At 40.1% G+C, this 18,699-nt stretch overlaps 2 protein-coding genes across 2 annotated transcripts; both read left to right on the top strand.

The window, feature by feature from the left end:
* The first annotated feature begins 225 nt into the window (after positions 1-225).
* LOC134203835 (gamma-secretase subunit pen-2-like) lies at positions 226-7,310 on the top strand. The gene is made up of 3 exons (XM_062678682.1): positions 226-404; positions 464-568; positions 7,063-7,310. Exons 1-3 carry the CDS (start codon positions 344-346, stop codon positions 7,200-7,202), a joined length of 306 nt encoding a protein of 101 aa, XP_062534666.1. The 5' UTR covers positions 226-343; the 3' UTR covers positions 7,203-7,310.
* A 152-nt stretch (positions 7,311-7,462) lies between these two features.
* Positions 7,463-11,969, top strand: LOC134203834 (cilia- and flagella-associated protein 57-like). The gene is made up of 8 exons (XM_062678681.1): positions 7,463-7,882; positions 7,945-8,028; positions 8,263-9,173; positions 9,236-9,771; positions 9,834-10,304; positions 10,366-10,603; positions 10,659-11,737; positions 11,795-11,969. Exons 1-8 carry the CDS (start codon positions 7,710-7,712, stop codon positions 11,921-11,923), a joined length of 3,621 nt encoding a protein of 1,206 aa, XP_062534665.1. The 5' UTR covers positions 7,463-7,709; the 3' UTR covers positions 11,924-11,969.
* The last annotated feature ends 6,730 nt before the right edge of the window (positions 11,970-18,699 follow it).

Raw genomic sequence — 18,699 nt, 5'->3', positions numbered from 1 at the left:
ATGGTCCTCCTTTTACATAGCCTCAAAAATGTGCTGATTCTTTAGAATGAACAGAAAAATCCTATAAGAAATCGCAATACACCCGTGCTTCCATACTTTACCAATAGATGGGGACCTCAAACTAAAAACGTTACCGTTATACTCGCTACGCTCGTTATCCACGTTATCCATCATTTATGCTGTGAGTTGAACACGAATGTGTGGGTTCGAGCTTCAACGTAACGGCAGCAAACAGCTGTTGATTTGTTTACGTTTTGTGTTGTATTCGCATAGAAATTTAGTTACATCGCCTAAATTTATTAATTAGATTTAAACTACGAAATCGGGCATTCGTGTCTAAACCATGGATCTCAACCGAGTACCAAACGAGCGTAAACTATATCTTTGCAAATGGTACTTCAAAGGTAAATATGGATAAAATTTTCATCAGCAAAGTTTAGCCATTGTTTAAACTTCATTTTAGTCGGATTTGCACTTCTTCCATTCGTGTGGGCAATCAATACGGTTTGGTTCTTCAGTGAAGCTTTCCGGAAGCCCGCGTACGATGAACAGAAGGAGATTCGTAAATGTAGGTATCGAAAATGTTGATTGATTTTAGTGTGAATTTCGGAATGATTTCATTCTGTTGGCTAATCTTGAAAGAGGTGCATGCGAGCAGTCTGTTCAAGGTTGAAGCAGAGAATTAGTGTTTTTATCATGATTAATGAATAATGGCAATGGGTTTATTTAATCATTATTCCCTAATCACAATCATACAAAAAATATGATTTAATCTTTAATCACTAATCGTTAATCACAGATTTTTACATTTAATCAATAATCACTAATCATATTCATAATTGCTTTTAGTTAATTCATCAATCTTCAATTTCAATCATTACATACATCGCTTTTACATCGTTAATCATAATCATAAGTTTTTATACATTTTAATAGACAATTTGGTAGAAAAGTTACTTGACTATTGATCACTATGCAAATCATTCAATTTAATGAGGGACCGTCTGTTTACTTCGATGACATTTACTTCCAGGGTGCAGCAGCCGTAAAAAGTGTAGACAACAACCTTCCGTGCACCTTGTTTACGGTACTCGTCACTGAGTGGCGACACCGGCGTTTCTATCTGTGTTGTTAAACCTGCTACTCTATGTTCTGAGATTTTCACAATTTTCACCATGAGCTCATGGAAGAATGGTAGTTGGAAATCGATAAAATGTATGGGAATATCAGGTATTTTGCAAATTTATGGAAAATGGTTGTGTTTTAGAAGAAAGTAGTGATAAGGAATGAAGTATGAGGTGAAAAGATTATCTCCTGCGCTTAGTTTGCACTGATTAGTAGTCTAATAGTGATGAAGTTTCGATTTTACTACCATTGAAAAAACGCCATCTCTTGCATTAATCGTTTCGACTGATACCTTATTATTCATAATCATCAATCAGTGTCGTGATTTCTGGTTCTTGATTAACAAAATGCCAATCCAAACGATTGGTTCATTTTGTTAGAAGAGGTTTGGAGTCTCTTGATAAGTCATGCTCCTCTTTCAATTATGGATTCTTGATAACCTGTTCTTGATCGATCTTCTCCTTTTTTTCAAATTTGATGCGTCCGTCATGCCATCCGTTGTAAGAATGACCTCTTGCCCCGTTGACACCCGCCTTTTATACAGTTTGGCGTTGGCAACGGTTATGTGTTGTTTGTTAAACTTAACCCCGCCTACCATGATGCAGTTAGTCAAATTTATAGAAATTGTGATGCAAACATTGAAAATACCATAAGAGTGGCAGATTAACTTTTTTTTATTGTTGAACGAAATGATGTATCAATTTGAATAATGTTGTATTTATTGATCAAGCCTTATTCTCTACAATCATATTGATCATTATTCATACAAACTTAACCGGGATCTCAGCAAAATGTCAAACTGTTACCGAGAATTGCACAGCCATGGCCCAGCAAACATATTTTTGCCGAGATTTCTGTCAAAGTAGCTGATAATCAGCAAATAATTGGCCGAAAATCAGCTAACAATCGTTATTTTTGCCGGAATATCAGTTATTTATTTTGCTGGTGTACGGCTGTGCGGATTTTCGCCGAGCTGCAGAAATAAAAACTAAAAGTGTGTACACATTAGAGTGGGGCGTCATGGTCATTTTTTCAAATCAATGTTTTTGCCTTTCTCGTACAACTAAGTTGTACCGAAAGGCTATCATTTCACTACGAAAACGAACTTTTTATAGAAGCCTCTGAGACCCATAGTATTATATACCAATCGACTCAGCTCGACGAGCTGAGCACATGTCTGTCTGTCCGTGTGTATGTGTGTGTGTGTGTGTATGTGTGTGCGTATGTGTGTGCACAAAAGCTATGAAAAACATTAGCCAACTTTTCGTATAGTAATCCTTAACCGATTTTCTCGCAACAAGTTTTATTCAATAGGGGGCAAAGCCTTGTTGATCGCTATTGAATTTTATAACGATCGGTCATTGCGTTTAAAAGTTAAGAAGAAAATGGTACATCGGGCCATATAAACCCCATATAAGGTTGGTGTCTTAACTAAATGCGAGAAAGGCACCACCAACGCTAGGTGGATTAATGTGGGTTTTTCGAAGCCATTCTGGGTCCTGAACAACTGTGCAGAATTTGGGATCGATTGGTTGCTTCCTCGCTTTCCGCATCGCGTTTGAAGTTTGTATGGAAATTAGTATGGGAGAGCGTATATTTTTGCATTTCTACTACTAGAGGTTTCAGTTCATCGTAAACCAAGTGACACATTGCGTTAAAGTATAACCCGAAAAATGCCGAAAAACTTTGCTGAAGATGGCACGTTGCTGGAACGTCCACGAAAAAAGTTATAACGCTTCGAAGATTGAGTGTTCAAACCGTATGCAAAAAATCGTTTATTCTGCCAGCACTGCCGAACTACGTATGTAGACCAATAACTTAACTGAGTGTTATTTCAAAGTAATTGATCTTATAGGGCTTCAGAGCTAATGGGAGCTATCCGGAATTATTTCACAAAGAAAAAAATTCGACAAGAAGGAAGATGGGTTTTGCCCTTCGATAACCATAGGTCGTCCGGTAGTGCTGGCAGAAACATTGATTTCTCGCCTAACTTTTCAAAAGGACCTAAGTAACATTTTTTTCATGAATTAATTTGAGTACTGCAATCGAAAGCTTTCATGTTTTTCTGTTGATTGCGCTATTAAAATTAATTCCCGAAAAAAATGTTACTTAGGTCCTTTTGAAAAGTTAAGCGAGATTTCTTGCATATGGTTTGAACAATCAATTTTCGAAACGTAATAACATTTTTTGTAGACCTTCCAGTTACGTACCTCCTTCGGCAAAGTCTTTCGGCATCTTCCAGACTATATGCTAACGTATTGAGTCACGTGATTAATGATAAATTGAAGCCACTAATAGAAAAAATGTAAAAAAGTACGTTTTCCCATACTAATTTCCATGTAAATTTAAAACGCGATGCGGCATGCGAGGTCGCAACCAATCGAGCCCATATTTTGCACAGTTGATTGGGGTCCCAAAACGATTTAGAAAAACCTTGATCTCACTTGATCGGACGAAGTTTGCGTTTTTCCATACAACTGCGCCCACTCTAGTACACATATTGTGTCAACATTTTATCACGAGCGGTAATCGTTAATCATACTCCAAATGAATAAATCCATTAATCATAATTCAAGACAAAATTTTCAAAACGACTTATCTGCTTTTGTAAACAAAGATTCAAACGACGATTTGACGAATCTGATAACTCTCCCACGCAAACCAACACCACCAATAGGTAGGTGAAGGATTCCGCTACCTGTTGATGGGTATACCCCGTTAGGCATAAGTACGTGAGGCATAATGGACGTTAGGCATAACGGACGTTAGGCATAATGTACGTTTGGTATAATGGACGTTAGGCATAAAATGACCCAAAAAACAGTCCATGACATAAAGAAGGCAGAATTATGCCAAACGTCCATTATGCCTATCGTACATTATGCCTAACGTCCATTATGCCTATCGTACTTATGCCTAACGTCTTTATGCCTAACGTACTTATGCCTAACGTCGCGGTCCCCTGTTGATGGTGTTCGCCAAATCGTCGTTTGAATCTTTGTTTACAAAAGCAGATAAGTCGTTTTGTAAATTGTGTCTTGAATTGTTAATCATTGTCAAAAATTAATCCAATCTTTATTCATAATCATTGATCTTGAAGAGCCATTATTCATAATCTTTAATCATAGAGGTGAATGATTTAATCATTCATTGAAAGCTTAATTCATTAATGCTCTGGTTGAAAGTAAGTGTTTTCGGTTACGACAGTGAAGGCGAACATAGAGTAATATCACAGACAAACAGACATGACACATTGAACATTCACTCATAAAATTCATCGTCATTTAAACACTAACGACATCTGTTGATTTCAGTTAATTAGGCAAATCTCGAACCAGATGGCGGTAGTGAGCAAATGTCAAACTCGAGCAAATCCGATGCGCGCGCCACTAGTGGCCGATTGGCCAACTAATGATTATTTGAATTGACCAGTAAATCAGTGAACGATGGAAATTTGACGAGTGTTAAGTCTGTTTATCTGTGATAATATGTTTCAAATTATGAGTGTTTCATAACAGATTTCAGTTTTATAATGAATCCAGTGTTTCAAAAATCTCCTATGGGCATTATTCAAAACCAATGTTTAATTGAGCATGAGCATGAGCATGAGCATGATAACCGTGCATTTCGTAGTTACTACTCCGTGATCGACCAGAACAATCGCAATTGCACAGGGAACCAATGGATGGAAGCATGGGATTTGCTCTCCAACCTCAATGTGCACAGTGCGAGGGCTCTAGTATTTTTGGATAATCGATAACGGCGTTGGCCACGTCCTCACGGTCATCGGGGATGGGAAGGAATTGATGATGCAGTCACTCGCCCACTGCAAGCCAAGAGCACCTCTGCACTCGCCACGAGTTCCTGCGGAATTTTATTGGAATCTTGGGGTTAAGGTTTTATGGCATAGGTTCGTCTTGGTTTACGGGTTGCCAAATGTGATAGTTATGAAAGGGTGGTGTATTCTAATTAGATTAGATTTGATTAGAGGGTACTATTCTAATTAGATGCCGAAACGAACTTTTTCGCTCATTTCGAATTCTAACAGTTACCTGCTAGAATTAATCAAGTTGTAGGTTAGGGATAGAAGATGGAAACGGTATGAAAGTCCATTTCCAGTTCTAGCGATTGCTAGAACATTGAGAAATATATGAAAAGATACAAAGTAGGAGGAATGAAACGGGCCTGGGATTGAACCAATGACCTCCTGCGTATGAGGCAGAAGCGGTAGCCATATGACCACCAAGCCCGTTATTCAAAACCAATGTTTAATTCTCGATAAACCCATGGAAAATCAAGATAATGAAAGCCTGGAGCTTAAAGCCCTAAACGCAATACAACGGAACGGCGACGGAAACGGAAAATTTGACAGAAAATATATGGGCTAACTGTCAAATTTTCCGTTTCCGTTGCCGTTCCGTTGTATTCCGTTTGGGGCTTAAGGCTCAGCATCAGTCCAATGTCATAGTGTCATTGACGCTGAAGGTCAAGCTCGAGAATACATCTTTGATGTTTCTCTTTGCCATCAGGAAATACACAAAAGCTTTGCGACTAGCGTCGTCCACGAATCTAAGGAAGTAACGGCTGCCACCAAGCGATGGTTCTTCGATTGGCCCACAGAGATCCGCATGTACCAAATCCAACAATCCTTCAACTCGACTTGTGCTGAAAAAACGGATCACGAGCTTGCTTTCCTGTGGCACTGGTCACACAGTCAATAACAACATCCTTCCAAAAATCGATACCATCTGCTATGACTGCGAGTTTCTTCATGCTTTGTTGGTTCAAATGCCCTAACCTTCTATGCCAGACTTCCATTTCGATTGTCATCAACGTTGTTTCCGGTTTACGCAGTTGAGTCTGTACAGACCATCTACCTCGGTCCCGGAAGCAATCACTTCTCCATCTTCATCAAAAACTTCACAAGAGTCGGCAGTTAACGTTACCGTTGATCCCTTTTGGCAAATCTTACTGAACGATAGCAGATTTGTTGCCAAATCCGAAACATGTAGAACCTCCTTGACTTCGATGGGTCCTTCTTGTAGCTCAAGGTTCACAATTCCTTTAGCTGAAGTCATCATACATTGATTGTTTGCAGCTGTTTGCAGTTTCGACTGGATTAGAAAATACTTCTTGCTTCGTGAAATTGTTGTCGGATCTTGTCATGTACCAATCTTCTGCACTTCCTTTACAAACAGCCAATATCGCATACAAAGCCTTGTTCTTTGGTTTTGAATAAACATTTTGCTTTTGTTTCTAATTACTTTTGGCCGCGAAATATCCAAGCTTTTTGTAGATGAACATGAAACACGTTTTGTCCTTCTTCTTGCTCGTGCCTTTGTAATGTTTGGCCTTGAACTTCGTATATAAGGCGCCTTCACAGCCAGAACTCGTAATTGGCCATTAACATCTTGCAGAATCTTCGTTTTTAACACATCAGCAGTCAATGCTAATCCGGACGCTTGCAATTCTATTACCATGGGATGATAGTATTCTGGAAGCCCCTTTATCAGTAATGACGCCAATTCACTTTCGAACACAATTTCGCTCAAATCGTTGGCGGTGGACACCAAATTCTCCACATAATCCTCCACGCAATAATAGTTCTCCAGTCCAACAATCCAAAAAATTAGTAGAGACTATTGTCAAAAAGAAAAATATGTGATGAACGGTTAGGCCTGGTATCAAATCCATGTTCTCTCTGAGACGTCCAACTCTTAATGTTTCTTTAGAATGCCCAAATGTATGTAGATTGAGGGACCGAGAAAACCATCGACATAGAGAGAGATATCGAGATACAGAACATCGAGTTGCAGAGTGTTGACTGTGTTTTCTATAACTGTGCAGATGCTTTTATCTACACACAAAATGTATTAAACATCAAACTTCTGTATTTAATTTCTATTTTTGATAATGTATTTTCTTACTTTTTTCCAGATGTCATATTTTCTGCAATTGGTTCTCTCATATGGTTTACAATAATCCTGGCTTGGGTCATGACATTCCAACTGAAAAGAACAGAGTGGGGCGACTTTGCCGATAGCATCAGTTTCATCATTCCTCTAGGACGTGCTTAAAGCTAGATATAAGCAACAAATATAAAATAACTCTACTAAACAAATTGAAATACATTCTTCACTCACCATTATAATAAAAGTGATTTTCAACTGACACGTATAAAATAAGTAGGCCACGCGGCATCGATCGTCGTTTTACTTTCAAGTTCACTGCCCTGATTCTGCCAACCATTCGCACCTTCCATATGATTGCCAGCGCCAACACCGAACAGGCGCACTTCTTGTCGTATGTCGTGGTCAATGTTCTGATGACCTGTTGCTTCCAAATAGCAACCGAACGCATTCGCACCGTAACCGAACCGGAAGCATTTTTCACTTGTACATCGGAATTTCGCTGTTTCCAAGGTACCGGGGTCAAACTACGATGAATGCACCAGGGCCCTAGGTTTGTTTATTTTGCTGGCCTGGTTTTAGTCCATCGACGATACGCCAATCGATAGGCGGTGAAAAATTTTGCACTCCGCAGAGGAATTCGCAGAACAGTTTTGTCTGAAGTTTTCGGTAGATATGGACAAAGAAAGTCGTTCTAAGCCGATTTCGATAGTTCCGAAGAATGTTTTTGGTCTGCGAACGGACATTTTAGGAAATGTACATTTCACTACAAAGCAGGAGATTATCTATCCGGTGGCAGGAGTTCTGGCCATCCATGACTTTGCCACTAACAAACAGAAGTTTTTAAGGTAAAAAATTCATAGATATAAGTTTATATCAGCTTTATTTTATGAGTTGATACAATTTTCAGGTTTCCAGAAAACTACCATCCGGAAAGGATTGTTATTTCTCCAGACCGGCGGTATATTGCCATAACCGAAAAGAGTGCTGATAAGTAAGTATAATCGATATTCGTCGCTAACATTAGTTTTCGGGATAGACTTCGGCCTTTGTGTGGTAACAAATAAATGGATTTGTGGTCGCGTAGAAATAGCGAGGATTTAATGTTGGTCGACGAATTTTTGGCGTGTATCGGCTTTACGCTGAATAGCATGCCACAGTCTGAAATCTTCAGTTCTGACAACAGTCGTACTCATTTTTTTAATATCATCGAATTTCTCATCACCAGTAAATCCCTGATCAATATCTACGATATCGCAACGCTCAAGAAACGTAAGACCCTCCAACTACCGCCTGACTGTCCAAACACCCAGATTGGAAACATTTGCTTTACGTTTGACTCTCGCGGGATTGCGGTCCTTTCCGTTGAACCGGATGCATTCCTGTCCATCTTCTCTTTCGATAAGAATGAATCGCTCATCATTGGACGGGCGTCCAATTCCAGTCAACAAGGGCAAGCCAGCTTTCTGTCATGCAATCCTGGAGATGCCACGATTGTTGCCGTCGGTGGCTATTACATGCTGAAAATCATGAACAAAACCGACAAAGGATTCGGACAGATTGGATCCATTAAGGGGGATAACTTGCTGGTAACGTCGATCGCTTGGTTGACGGGGGAGGCTCTAGCCGCAGGAACGGCCGAGACGGAGCTAATATTTGTTGAATCTGGGGAGCTCAAACTCAAATTAAGAGCTGACGAGGTGGAGAAAATTGATCTCTCGGCGGATACTGATGGTGAACTGTCCTCTAGTCCAGAAAGCGATTCAAGTGCCAAAAAGGAATGCCATGACGTTCTTTGTTTGACGCAATTCAACACAGGATTTCTCTATTCGATCCACAATTCGGTTCACGTTTTCGAGAAAACTACTAACTATGCCTTCATAAAGAAATCCATCATACGAATCCCCATCACACTCTACGATCAACAATCGTACAAGATCATCAATGTGGCCGTGAACGCCGAACAGGACACGATCGTGGTCGCCACAAAGCACTCTCAAATCTACATCGGAATGCTGTTCGTGCCGGAAACTTTAAAGGTCAGTGAGCTGGTTTTTCGACATCTAGGCGAACCGCTGCATGTCAGCGGAATTGTAGGGCTGTCTGTATGCTCTTGGAAACCTATTCTCATGACGGCGTGTAAGTATTTAATTTTACCATTTTAAATTGTAATTTTATGTTTAGAAAGGTCTTATTTACAGCTAAGGATCTGACTATACGACTCTGGAACTATCAAAGCATGAAAGTAGAACTGGTCAAAAAGTTTCAGATCGAAATAGGAGTGATCGCACTGCATCCATCTGGCTTCTTTGCCGCCGTTGGATTCATTGATCTGCTGCGGTTGATGCAAATTCAGTTAGACGATCTGAAGGTTACCAAAGCCTTCAACTACCCGAATTGCACTCAGCTGAAGTTCTCCAACCAGGGTCATCTGTTGGCGGCGGCGCACGAGAAGATCATCAGTTTGATCTGTATCTTCACGTTCGAGGTTGTGCAGACACTCAAAGGCCACAACGGAACGATATTGAGTTTATCGTGGTCTAGTGATGATCTTTTCTTGGCGTCTGGCGGTAACGATGGAGCGATTTACAAGTGGAACGTTGTGACCGGCGAGCGAATGGAAGAAATCGTTCAAAAGGGAATTCACTATCGATCGTTATCGTTAACGAACGATTCCGTCTCCGTGTTTGCCATTACGAACACAGGACTAATAAGAGAGATGTGCAAGTCGGATATTGTGAGTAGCTGGACCGAAATGTGGCTTCGGATTGTCCTGAATTTCAGTTTTTTTCGTTTTAGAATCGTGAATTCAAAATCCCAGAACTAACACCACTTACGGACATTGCGCTATCCAGATCGGATCTGATCATGTTTGTTGGAACGGAGAAAGGTCATTTGTACAATGTGGATAGTAGTAACGGAAACTGTAGTAACTTCCGGTTCTTCAATACAAAGATCACGAAAATTTGCTTAACTTACAATGATTGTACGCTGGTGACGGCTGCTGAGGATGGAACGCTAATAGTTTGGACGATCTTGAACAGTGAAGGCAAAACTGCGCCACATGCTCCGGAGCTGGGACTATGTTCTGATATATTGATCGCAAGACAAGACTTGGTCGATAAAAATGATTTGATTTCTACGTTGGAAATGCGAATTCAACAGCAAATAATGGAGTTTCAGTACAAGATGAAGCAAGGTGACGTATTTCATTCCGAGCAGATGAGAGACATTCATCGAGACTACTGCGCAGCTATCGAAGAGTTAAAGGTTTGTCGCTTTCGTATTTGGTGGAATTGAAATTACTAATGAATGTGCATTTATTTTACAGAAAAAGAATGAGGAAATGGAAATGTCTCACTTGGAGGAGTTCAACTTGATGACGGCAAGTATTGCACAAGCCAAGGAAGATCATCAAAAAGAGATGATGGATTTCGAGGCGCAGTTTCACGAAAAGATCATTATGGAATATGATAAACTGAGCGAAATGAAACAACGGATGGACCAAATGCGGGAGGACTACGAAATTAAGCTCCGACGGTCGGCTGGATGCTTGCAGGATACGATCGGTGAGGAGTGATGAGTTTTCCATTATTTTCCTTTGAGTTTATGATCCCTTTTTAGAATCACTTGAGGCTGATCAGAAGAAGCAACTGGTGGACAAACAGGAAATCATCGACGGACTTCTAAAGGATATGGAACGGAAACGTTTGGAGTTTAACGAATACTGCAAACAGGTTGACGTTGACAATGATCGTAATAAAGTCGAGCTACAGCTGAACTACGAAAAGAAGCTTCAAGAAGAGGAAGAAAATTGCATGAAATGGCGCGGAGAAGCTGGCGTTCTGAAGAAAAAGTTCTCTACCCTTAGCCGAGAGACAGAAAACTATCGTAAGGACATAGAAACTCTGCAGTACCAACATGGTAAGTTTCAGCAAGCGATCAAACAACATCAGCGAGATATAGAGGATCTGAAAAAAGATCTCTCAGAACGAGAGGCGATCATAAAAGAAAAGGAGCGGAAGCTGCACGAAATGGTCAAAAAGACAGGCGAATTAGAGAAATATAAACAGGTGCAAACGTACAAAATCAACGAACTAAAAAGCCAAATCGAACCGAAAGAAAGAGAAATCAAAGAAAAAAAGGAAGTCATTGGTGAAATGGAGAAGAAACTGGAGGAATTGCAATTAAACAATAAACAATTAGCTCTTCAACTGCAAGAACTACGCGATAAATACTACGGTGCCGATCTAGAGCTTCGCAAGGAGCGTAACAAATTTCGAGGTGCCAAAAACCAGTATCAACAAGTTTGTAGAGAAATTTATAACGTCGCCGGACTGATACAAAAACCCGATGAGTTGAAGCGAGGAATCACCGATCTGTGCCATCGACATTCGGACGACAAAGAGCTGCAGAAATCACTAGCCTCGAACGAAGACGTTCAGAATGAGTTTCTCCGGCAGAGGGAACATCTGGAAAAGTTAACCAAGAACGCAAAACTGAAGAGTGGACAAACGAAGGATACGGGCGAGTCAATTAAACTCATGAAAGAAAACATGGAACTACTGGCGGAGTTGAACAAGTTGAGGGAGCTACTGAATGAGAAGCAACGCGCCTGTACGAGAATGGAAGCGTTGCTGGGGTTGTCCAGTAAAACTATATCGCCTCGCCAGGCAAAACTGAAGTTGGAGAAAGCTGTTGCGGTAAGAATTCGAATCTGTAGATTGCCAGATTTATCAATTTGTTAAAATTGTTTATAGGACAAGGATGAACTGGAGAATAAACATCGAGAACAAGTAACGAAATTACAGGAAGTCATCAAATCACTTTCGAACGAAAATCAAAATTTGCGCTCGGAAATTGTGGGCTTAAACAAGAAAAATCGTTGATAAACACTTAACTAAACTAATTAATAAAACGTTTTTATGCAACTGTTCACAGACAATTATTGAGAGAATAATCATTGGTTAAAAAAAACACGGGTAAGTAACTCCACAATATTCAAATATTATGCGCCGACCGATGCTACCGATATATGCTTTCATGAGTAAAGTTTCCGAGGGCAAAATCAGAATTCACTTGGCCAACTTCAATGCGAAAATCGGCTTCTACAACACGGACTATGAGCGTGTCATAGTCCCGGAGAAATGAACAAAAACGGTGAGAATTCTGCGGCAATAACGTGATTGGAGGATTTCCGTTAATGTGAAGGTCTCAAAAAAGAAGACTGTGTGCGACGTGCGGAGAGAAACGTCGGGTATGTAGACCATCTTGAGGGAAATAAGGGATGCAATCCGTCAGCTAGAGGCCAATAAGGCGGCTGGTAAGAATGGTATCGGAGCTGAGCTGATCAAGATGGGCCCAGAGAAGCTGGCCACTTGCCTGCACAAACTGATAGTCAGAATATGGGAAACTAAACAGCTACCAAAGGAATGGAAGGAAAGGGTCATATGGCATTTCTACAAGAACGGCGACAAACTGGAGTGTGAGAACTTTCGAGCAATCACCATTCGCAATGTCTTCAAAGTGATATCACAGATCATCCTTTGTCGTCTATCAGCAATAGTGAATGAGTTTGTGGGAAGTGATAAAGCCAATTTCGTTGACGGCCGCTCGACAACGGACCAGATCTTTACTGTACGGCAAATCCTTCGAAAAATGCCGTGAATACCAGGTCTATAGAGTTATGGAAAATTATGGCGCCGAGTGACAAGGTGATGGAGTTTCGTGCCTGTTGTTCAACATTGCGCCCTCGGGTCCTCTTCAACTGCAAAAAGCCATCATGTACGCGGTCTTCCACGAAGCCTACGGCCTCTTCCGGATTCTCTATTAAATATTATCTTCACTTGACGTTTTTCCGGCATACGAACAGCATGTCTAGGCCACCGTAGTCTGCCGTGTTGTATAAGCTTAATAATATCTCGCCCTTTATACACCTGGTGCAACTCGTGATTCATGCGACGCCGCCAGATACCGTTTTCTGTTTACCGCCGAGTATTGTCCGCAGCACCTTACGCTCAAACACTCCGAAAGCTCTCAGATCAGCCTACTTTAACGTCCATGTTTCATGGCCGTGTAAAACCACCGGAAGAATCAGAGTAGTATATAGCGCGAATTTTGTCTTCGTTTGCAGACTTTTTTTTTCTTCTTTATTAAAGAGGCTTTCAGCTCTTGGCTGGTTCACCTCTGCGTTTGCAGACTACGAGACTTAAGCTGGTTACGAAGTCCAATAATAAGCCCTATTTGCAGCTGCAATACGCCTTTTCACTTCGCGGGTAACATCTTTATCGCACGTCACGAATGTTCCAAGATACACAAATTCTTCTACCACTTCAAATGTCTAACCATCCAGCACCATTTCACTACCACCACCGCTAATGAACCCACGTTGATTGCCAGCGATCATGTACTTCGTTTTGCTGGTATTGATCGTGAGTCCAATCCTCGCTGTTTCCCTCTTAAAAGGCGCAAAAGCCTCTTCCATGGCATGGTGATCAATCCCGATGTCGATACCGTCTGCAAATCCCAGGAGCATATGCGATCTTGTGATAATGGTACCGCTTCTTTGCACACCAGCTCTCCTAATCGCTCCTCGAGCGTTATATTGAACAGAAGATTTGTTAAGAAAATTATTTTGAGCTTTTTAGTGGAATGTCTTCACTTGTCATAAGACGAGTTTGTACAATCCCATTAAATTCCACCACTTAAGGTCTGAGGGAAGCTCTCTCGCGGTAGAGCGCTATTTTCGTACTAAAATGTTTATAACTCGTAATTGGAAACCTTCCCCTCGGATATGTTACCTTGCCGCGGTGGGTCGGCTTACGCCATTAGCACTAATATGGCAATTGCATGTGATCCAACGGATCTCGTGTCTTGGAGCCTTGAATGGTATTGCAGTCAGGCAGAGGCCTTTTTCATCAGTAATAATGATGTTCTCTTCTTTTCGGCAATACTTTTCTGATGCGTTCCCTGTGACGATGAGTCGTAGCCACGCTTACATTTAGCTAGCTAGGCATTTATTAAAAAAACAAAGTAGGGGTAGTAGGGGCAATATGAACATACGGGGCAATATGAGCCACCCTCATTTTGAGCTCATTGACAAGTTTTATCATGTAAAAGTTATATGATCTTTAAGAGGATGCTCCACATATGCCTCAACGTGAAAACCGCATTAAAATTCAATTCAAACATGAAAATACACTTGAAAATGTAAATTTTCGCTGCATAGGCAAAATTATTATAAGATTTGAAGTTTATAAATAAGGTTTTGACACAAAACTGATTAAAATACAGGTCAAAAATACACCACAATCAAAAGATATATTAAAATTGAATATTGTGCACTGTGTGCATTGTGTTTGTATTGATACAAATCTAAATTTATCATAAAACTTTTTTTTTCCAAAACCAGTCTCTATGGGGCAATATGGGCATACCTGCACAGATCAAGGTATCAGGCCTTAAAATGCGAAAAAGCTCAAATTTCAGTAGTCAGATACAAGAATATTATCATATATGTAAGATTCATTACGGAAAAATTACAACAGCGCAGTACTGCGATCGAAACAGAAAAAACGACCATTGGCCAATTGAAATGTGGCTGTTCCAACGGTGACGAGTGACAAATCGGTTCAGTCTGCTGTTGAGCGGTTTATTAATTTTATTTGGTATGGAATACTCCAAACTGTTGTAGGAATATCATATTCTTCCTTATTACGATACTTTTTTCGCCTAAATAAACGTTTTGGATGGGTGGCCCATACTGCCCCAAATGGTGGCTCATATTGCCCCGTATAGTCGGGAACACACATTGAAATCAATACATTTTCAAAAGTGCATTCCAACAATTTCCAAACGGATTTTTCATCATTCATCGATGTAATATGAAAGGTAACATTCTCTAGTATAAGTCAACTACATTTGAATGATGTTTTTTGAGCTTTTCAGCGCTTTTCGGCACGATTTCCTTAGGTGGCCCATATTGCCCCGATCACCCCTATTCAAGACATTCGTAGGGAATCGACTGCTGGATTCACTGAGTAGACGTTTTTTCAAAACTAGGAGCGTGGTGCCAGTTTTATTTTGTTATGCCTCACTTCGAAGAGCAATAATAAAAAGTACCACACATTATAATATGGATAATTTTTAACGATAATTTCTACTAATAGTAGGGAATAGGTGTGATGAAGCTTTACTTTGCCACCAAAAAGTGAATCCTATAGCTGACTCATAACAGATCATTAGTACATGATAGATAATGACAGTTAGTTTCGAAACGATCAAGCTACTTATTAGAACATAATAATAGTAATACCTTGACAAAGGAATAACAATAAAATAGACTAAATGCACAAACAGTTTCCACTTTTTACAAGACATAACTTACATTGTGATTGATAGTACAGTCCCATCCCGATTTTGGCAACACCCGTTTTTGTCTACCCCCGATTTTGGCAACACCCGTTTTTGGCAACATTTTCTTCCCGATTTTGGCAACAATCTCGAAAATATTTTTTTATTACTTTTTAGAGCTAAAACTTTTATTAATTATGTAATACGATCAAGGAATGTAAAATAACAACATTGCCAATGACAACAACATTATCCTCTCTTGTAAATGTTGGGACAAACTCAACTCGCAATAAGCGTTTGTCCCAAACTGCAACAGAATAGGACAATGATCGCCTGCCACGCATTTTGAGAAGTAGTCGGTTTCCGGTTATGTTTTTGATTAAATTAGTATCAGTTATCATAGATTAGACATAAACTTAACCATCTGTTGACATGATTTGCGTTTTACTTCTGAAATATACAAGTTATCGCAGTTTGAAAAATTCACAACAATAGACGAATCCAAGTAAAAATAAGAAGAAGACACACGACGGTGTTAACTTTGACAGATCCTACAGCACAGCATAGGAAGATCATTTTAAAATGCTTATAATAAATTCTAGACAAAATGTAATTAAAATCTGATTGAAGTATGATACGGAAAAAGTTCCGAACTGTATGATAGATACATTTTTGGAAAATATTCAAAAAATTGAGATAAGCTTCCGAATATGTAATTCAGAACTTTTTCCGTATCCTACATCAATCAGTTTTTAATTACAATTTGTCTAGAATTTAGTATAAGCATTTTAAAATGATCTTCCTATGCTGTGCTGTAGGATCTGTCAAAGTTAACACCGTCGAGTGTCTTCTTCTTATTTTTACTTGGATTCGTCTATTACCTCTCCATGTTTGTTGCAAATAAAATGGAACGCAACAATGTCTTTATCCTCTGCATATGGGGACAAAGAGTTATCGCTATTCTCTTCTGTCGCTTGTTTTTTGCATTTTTCAGCGACAATTACATTCCTTGAATACGATAAACAAAACCAAAAGTGAATGTCATTAAGGTTTATATCTAGATCAACATTTGAAAAGGGCGTAACAGCCAAAATTTATTCCTTCTGATTCTTCGTCTACATATAAAGCTATATATGTAGACGAGGAATCAGAAGGAATAAATTTTGGCTGTTACGCCCTTTTCAAATGTTGATCTAGATATGCGTACTATGGGCTCTGTACGAATAGTGGACACTTTCACTGAATTAATGAACCACCACTCGCATTACCGCTCATTGCAAACAATGTCTATTGAAACTTTACTGCTCTTTTTATTCACGTTTTCCATGTCCCTATTCGCACTACCCTAATCTAACCAGCCCACCGTAGAATGTCGTATTTTTCGGCATCTCACCGATTTTGTCGTTGATAAGCTGACTAACACCGTTGTAGGTTTAATTGCTAGTGATTGGCACATTAGATTTTCTAAATCAATTGCATGTGTCAATTGCATAACGAGCCTTTTGATTCCAGCATGTTTGCCAACAGTTCAATAGTAATGGTAAGAGTTTGGTAACATGTGACCGTAAGGCTCTCGAGCAGGCATTGACTTAAATCAGATCATGAGAAAAAATCGGGTTATCTAAGCCTACTTGATGCTCTGTCGTGGGGCAAGTTATGAGCTTCCTAAGATCTTTGAAATTGAATGTTCGATGATTCATCGTTTATTGATCTTCAACGCTCACCAATGGAAGCTGATTAAATAAGTGAAGCAAATCACTTGGTAACACAACAATGAGCGTCGTTCCGGTGCGCTGATAGAAGAAGTCATTCAAGCATTCTAAAAATGAAGACCTCCATGAGTCAGGAACTCTAGTACACTGAATGGGAGGCGTTGATACTTCTCTCGACTATCTTATCACCTTGAAAGAAGGGCGAATAAAGGAGAACACATGATGTGGTTTGATTTTTTGGTTTCATTGTTTATCACAGCAACGATCGCTCCTACTCATTGTTTGACATCCATCTGAGTGAGGCAGTTCACTCATTGGCTATGGATGTAGCATAGATTGCAAAAGATCAATGCTCACAATGGTCACTCACACTTCCAATGCCTGCTCTCGTGTGTTATGTTTGTGATGGTGAACTATCAGAAGTGGAGTACCTCCTATGAAGTTCCCATGAGATCGCTGGAGTAATCATAGCTGCTTCGATAGGCGAGTGATGCGTAACATGTGGTTTTATTATTATTTATTCAGCCTAAGGTCGGAGTGGCCTCTGCGGTACATAACGGTCGTCTCCGTCTACTGCTGTATGTTACCAGTCACGCAATCTACGGAGGGTCCGTAAATCATCTTCCACCTAATCGATCTACCTTGATCGCTGCACATCTTGCCTTATTGTGCCTGTCGGATCGTTGTAGAGAACCATTTTTACTCCAAGTGCTCGTTGGTCCTCCACAAGCATTATCCAGATTTCGTACGTACGCTTTCCTGCCACCTTGCGTCTACTAATTTGTCTGCTGATATCGTTATCGGAGAACAAGTGAGCCCAAGTACAGTAGCCGTTCGATAACTGCAAAATGTTTACTTTTCAGTTAACGAATGCCGTTCGTTAACTGCAACGCATTTTAGACGTCAAACGATTGTCAATCGACGTCAGATGCAATAAAAGTGCATCTAAATGTGCAGCACAATGCAGCTGTCATTGAGTTTGACATCAGTTTGAAGTTTAGCGGTCCGATAACTGCAAAACTGTTGCAACTATCGAATTGCAGTTAAAAAGCATTGCAGTTAAATGACTTGCAGTTATCGAACGTCTACTGTACACGAATTCTTCAACCACCTTGTTTTTTGTCGAACGTGTTAATCACTTCAACGTGTTAATCACTAGTACGATGAGCTGCAGCGAGCACCAGTAGGTTGACTTCTATCGAGTGTCAGAGGTGGCATGCCGCAAATGGTCTTCCAGCTTCCACTTGGTCACACTATCACTCGTAGTGCGAGGTGCACATAGTGCGCATGGATCAATCATTGCCGCCTGAAATATTCCTGGGTTGAGTGCTAGGAGACCGACTAGTGCAAAGGGATTTGGTTTTAGTGAGTCGAGTATAGTTAACCCATACTCACACTACATTGGATACGTTCGACCAATGTGCAGAATTAAGATTTCCGTTACCATTTTCTAAAACAATGGACGGTCTTATGCCTTGCGTTTTTTTTTTCCTCGTTTGTCGGGTGAAGATCACTGTGTCCAGATTTTAGGACTATTGTGATATACACTTGTGCTGTGAAATACGCAAGTTATCTCAGTAACATGTTTGTCACTGAGATAC

This window comes from Armigeres subalbatus, unplaced genomic scaffold (assembly GCF_024139115.2).
Source record: "Armigeres subalbatus isolate Guangzhou_Male unplaced genomic scaffold, GZ_Asu_2 Contig247, whole genome shotgun sequence".
NCBI classification, from domain to species: domain Eukaryota; kingdom Metazoa; phylum Arthropoda; class Insecta; order Diptera; family Culicidae; genus Armigeres; species Armigeres subalbatus.
Note: the sequence above shows the minus strand (reverse complement) of the source record. Positions and strands in the feature narration are given on the sequence as shown.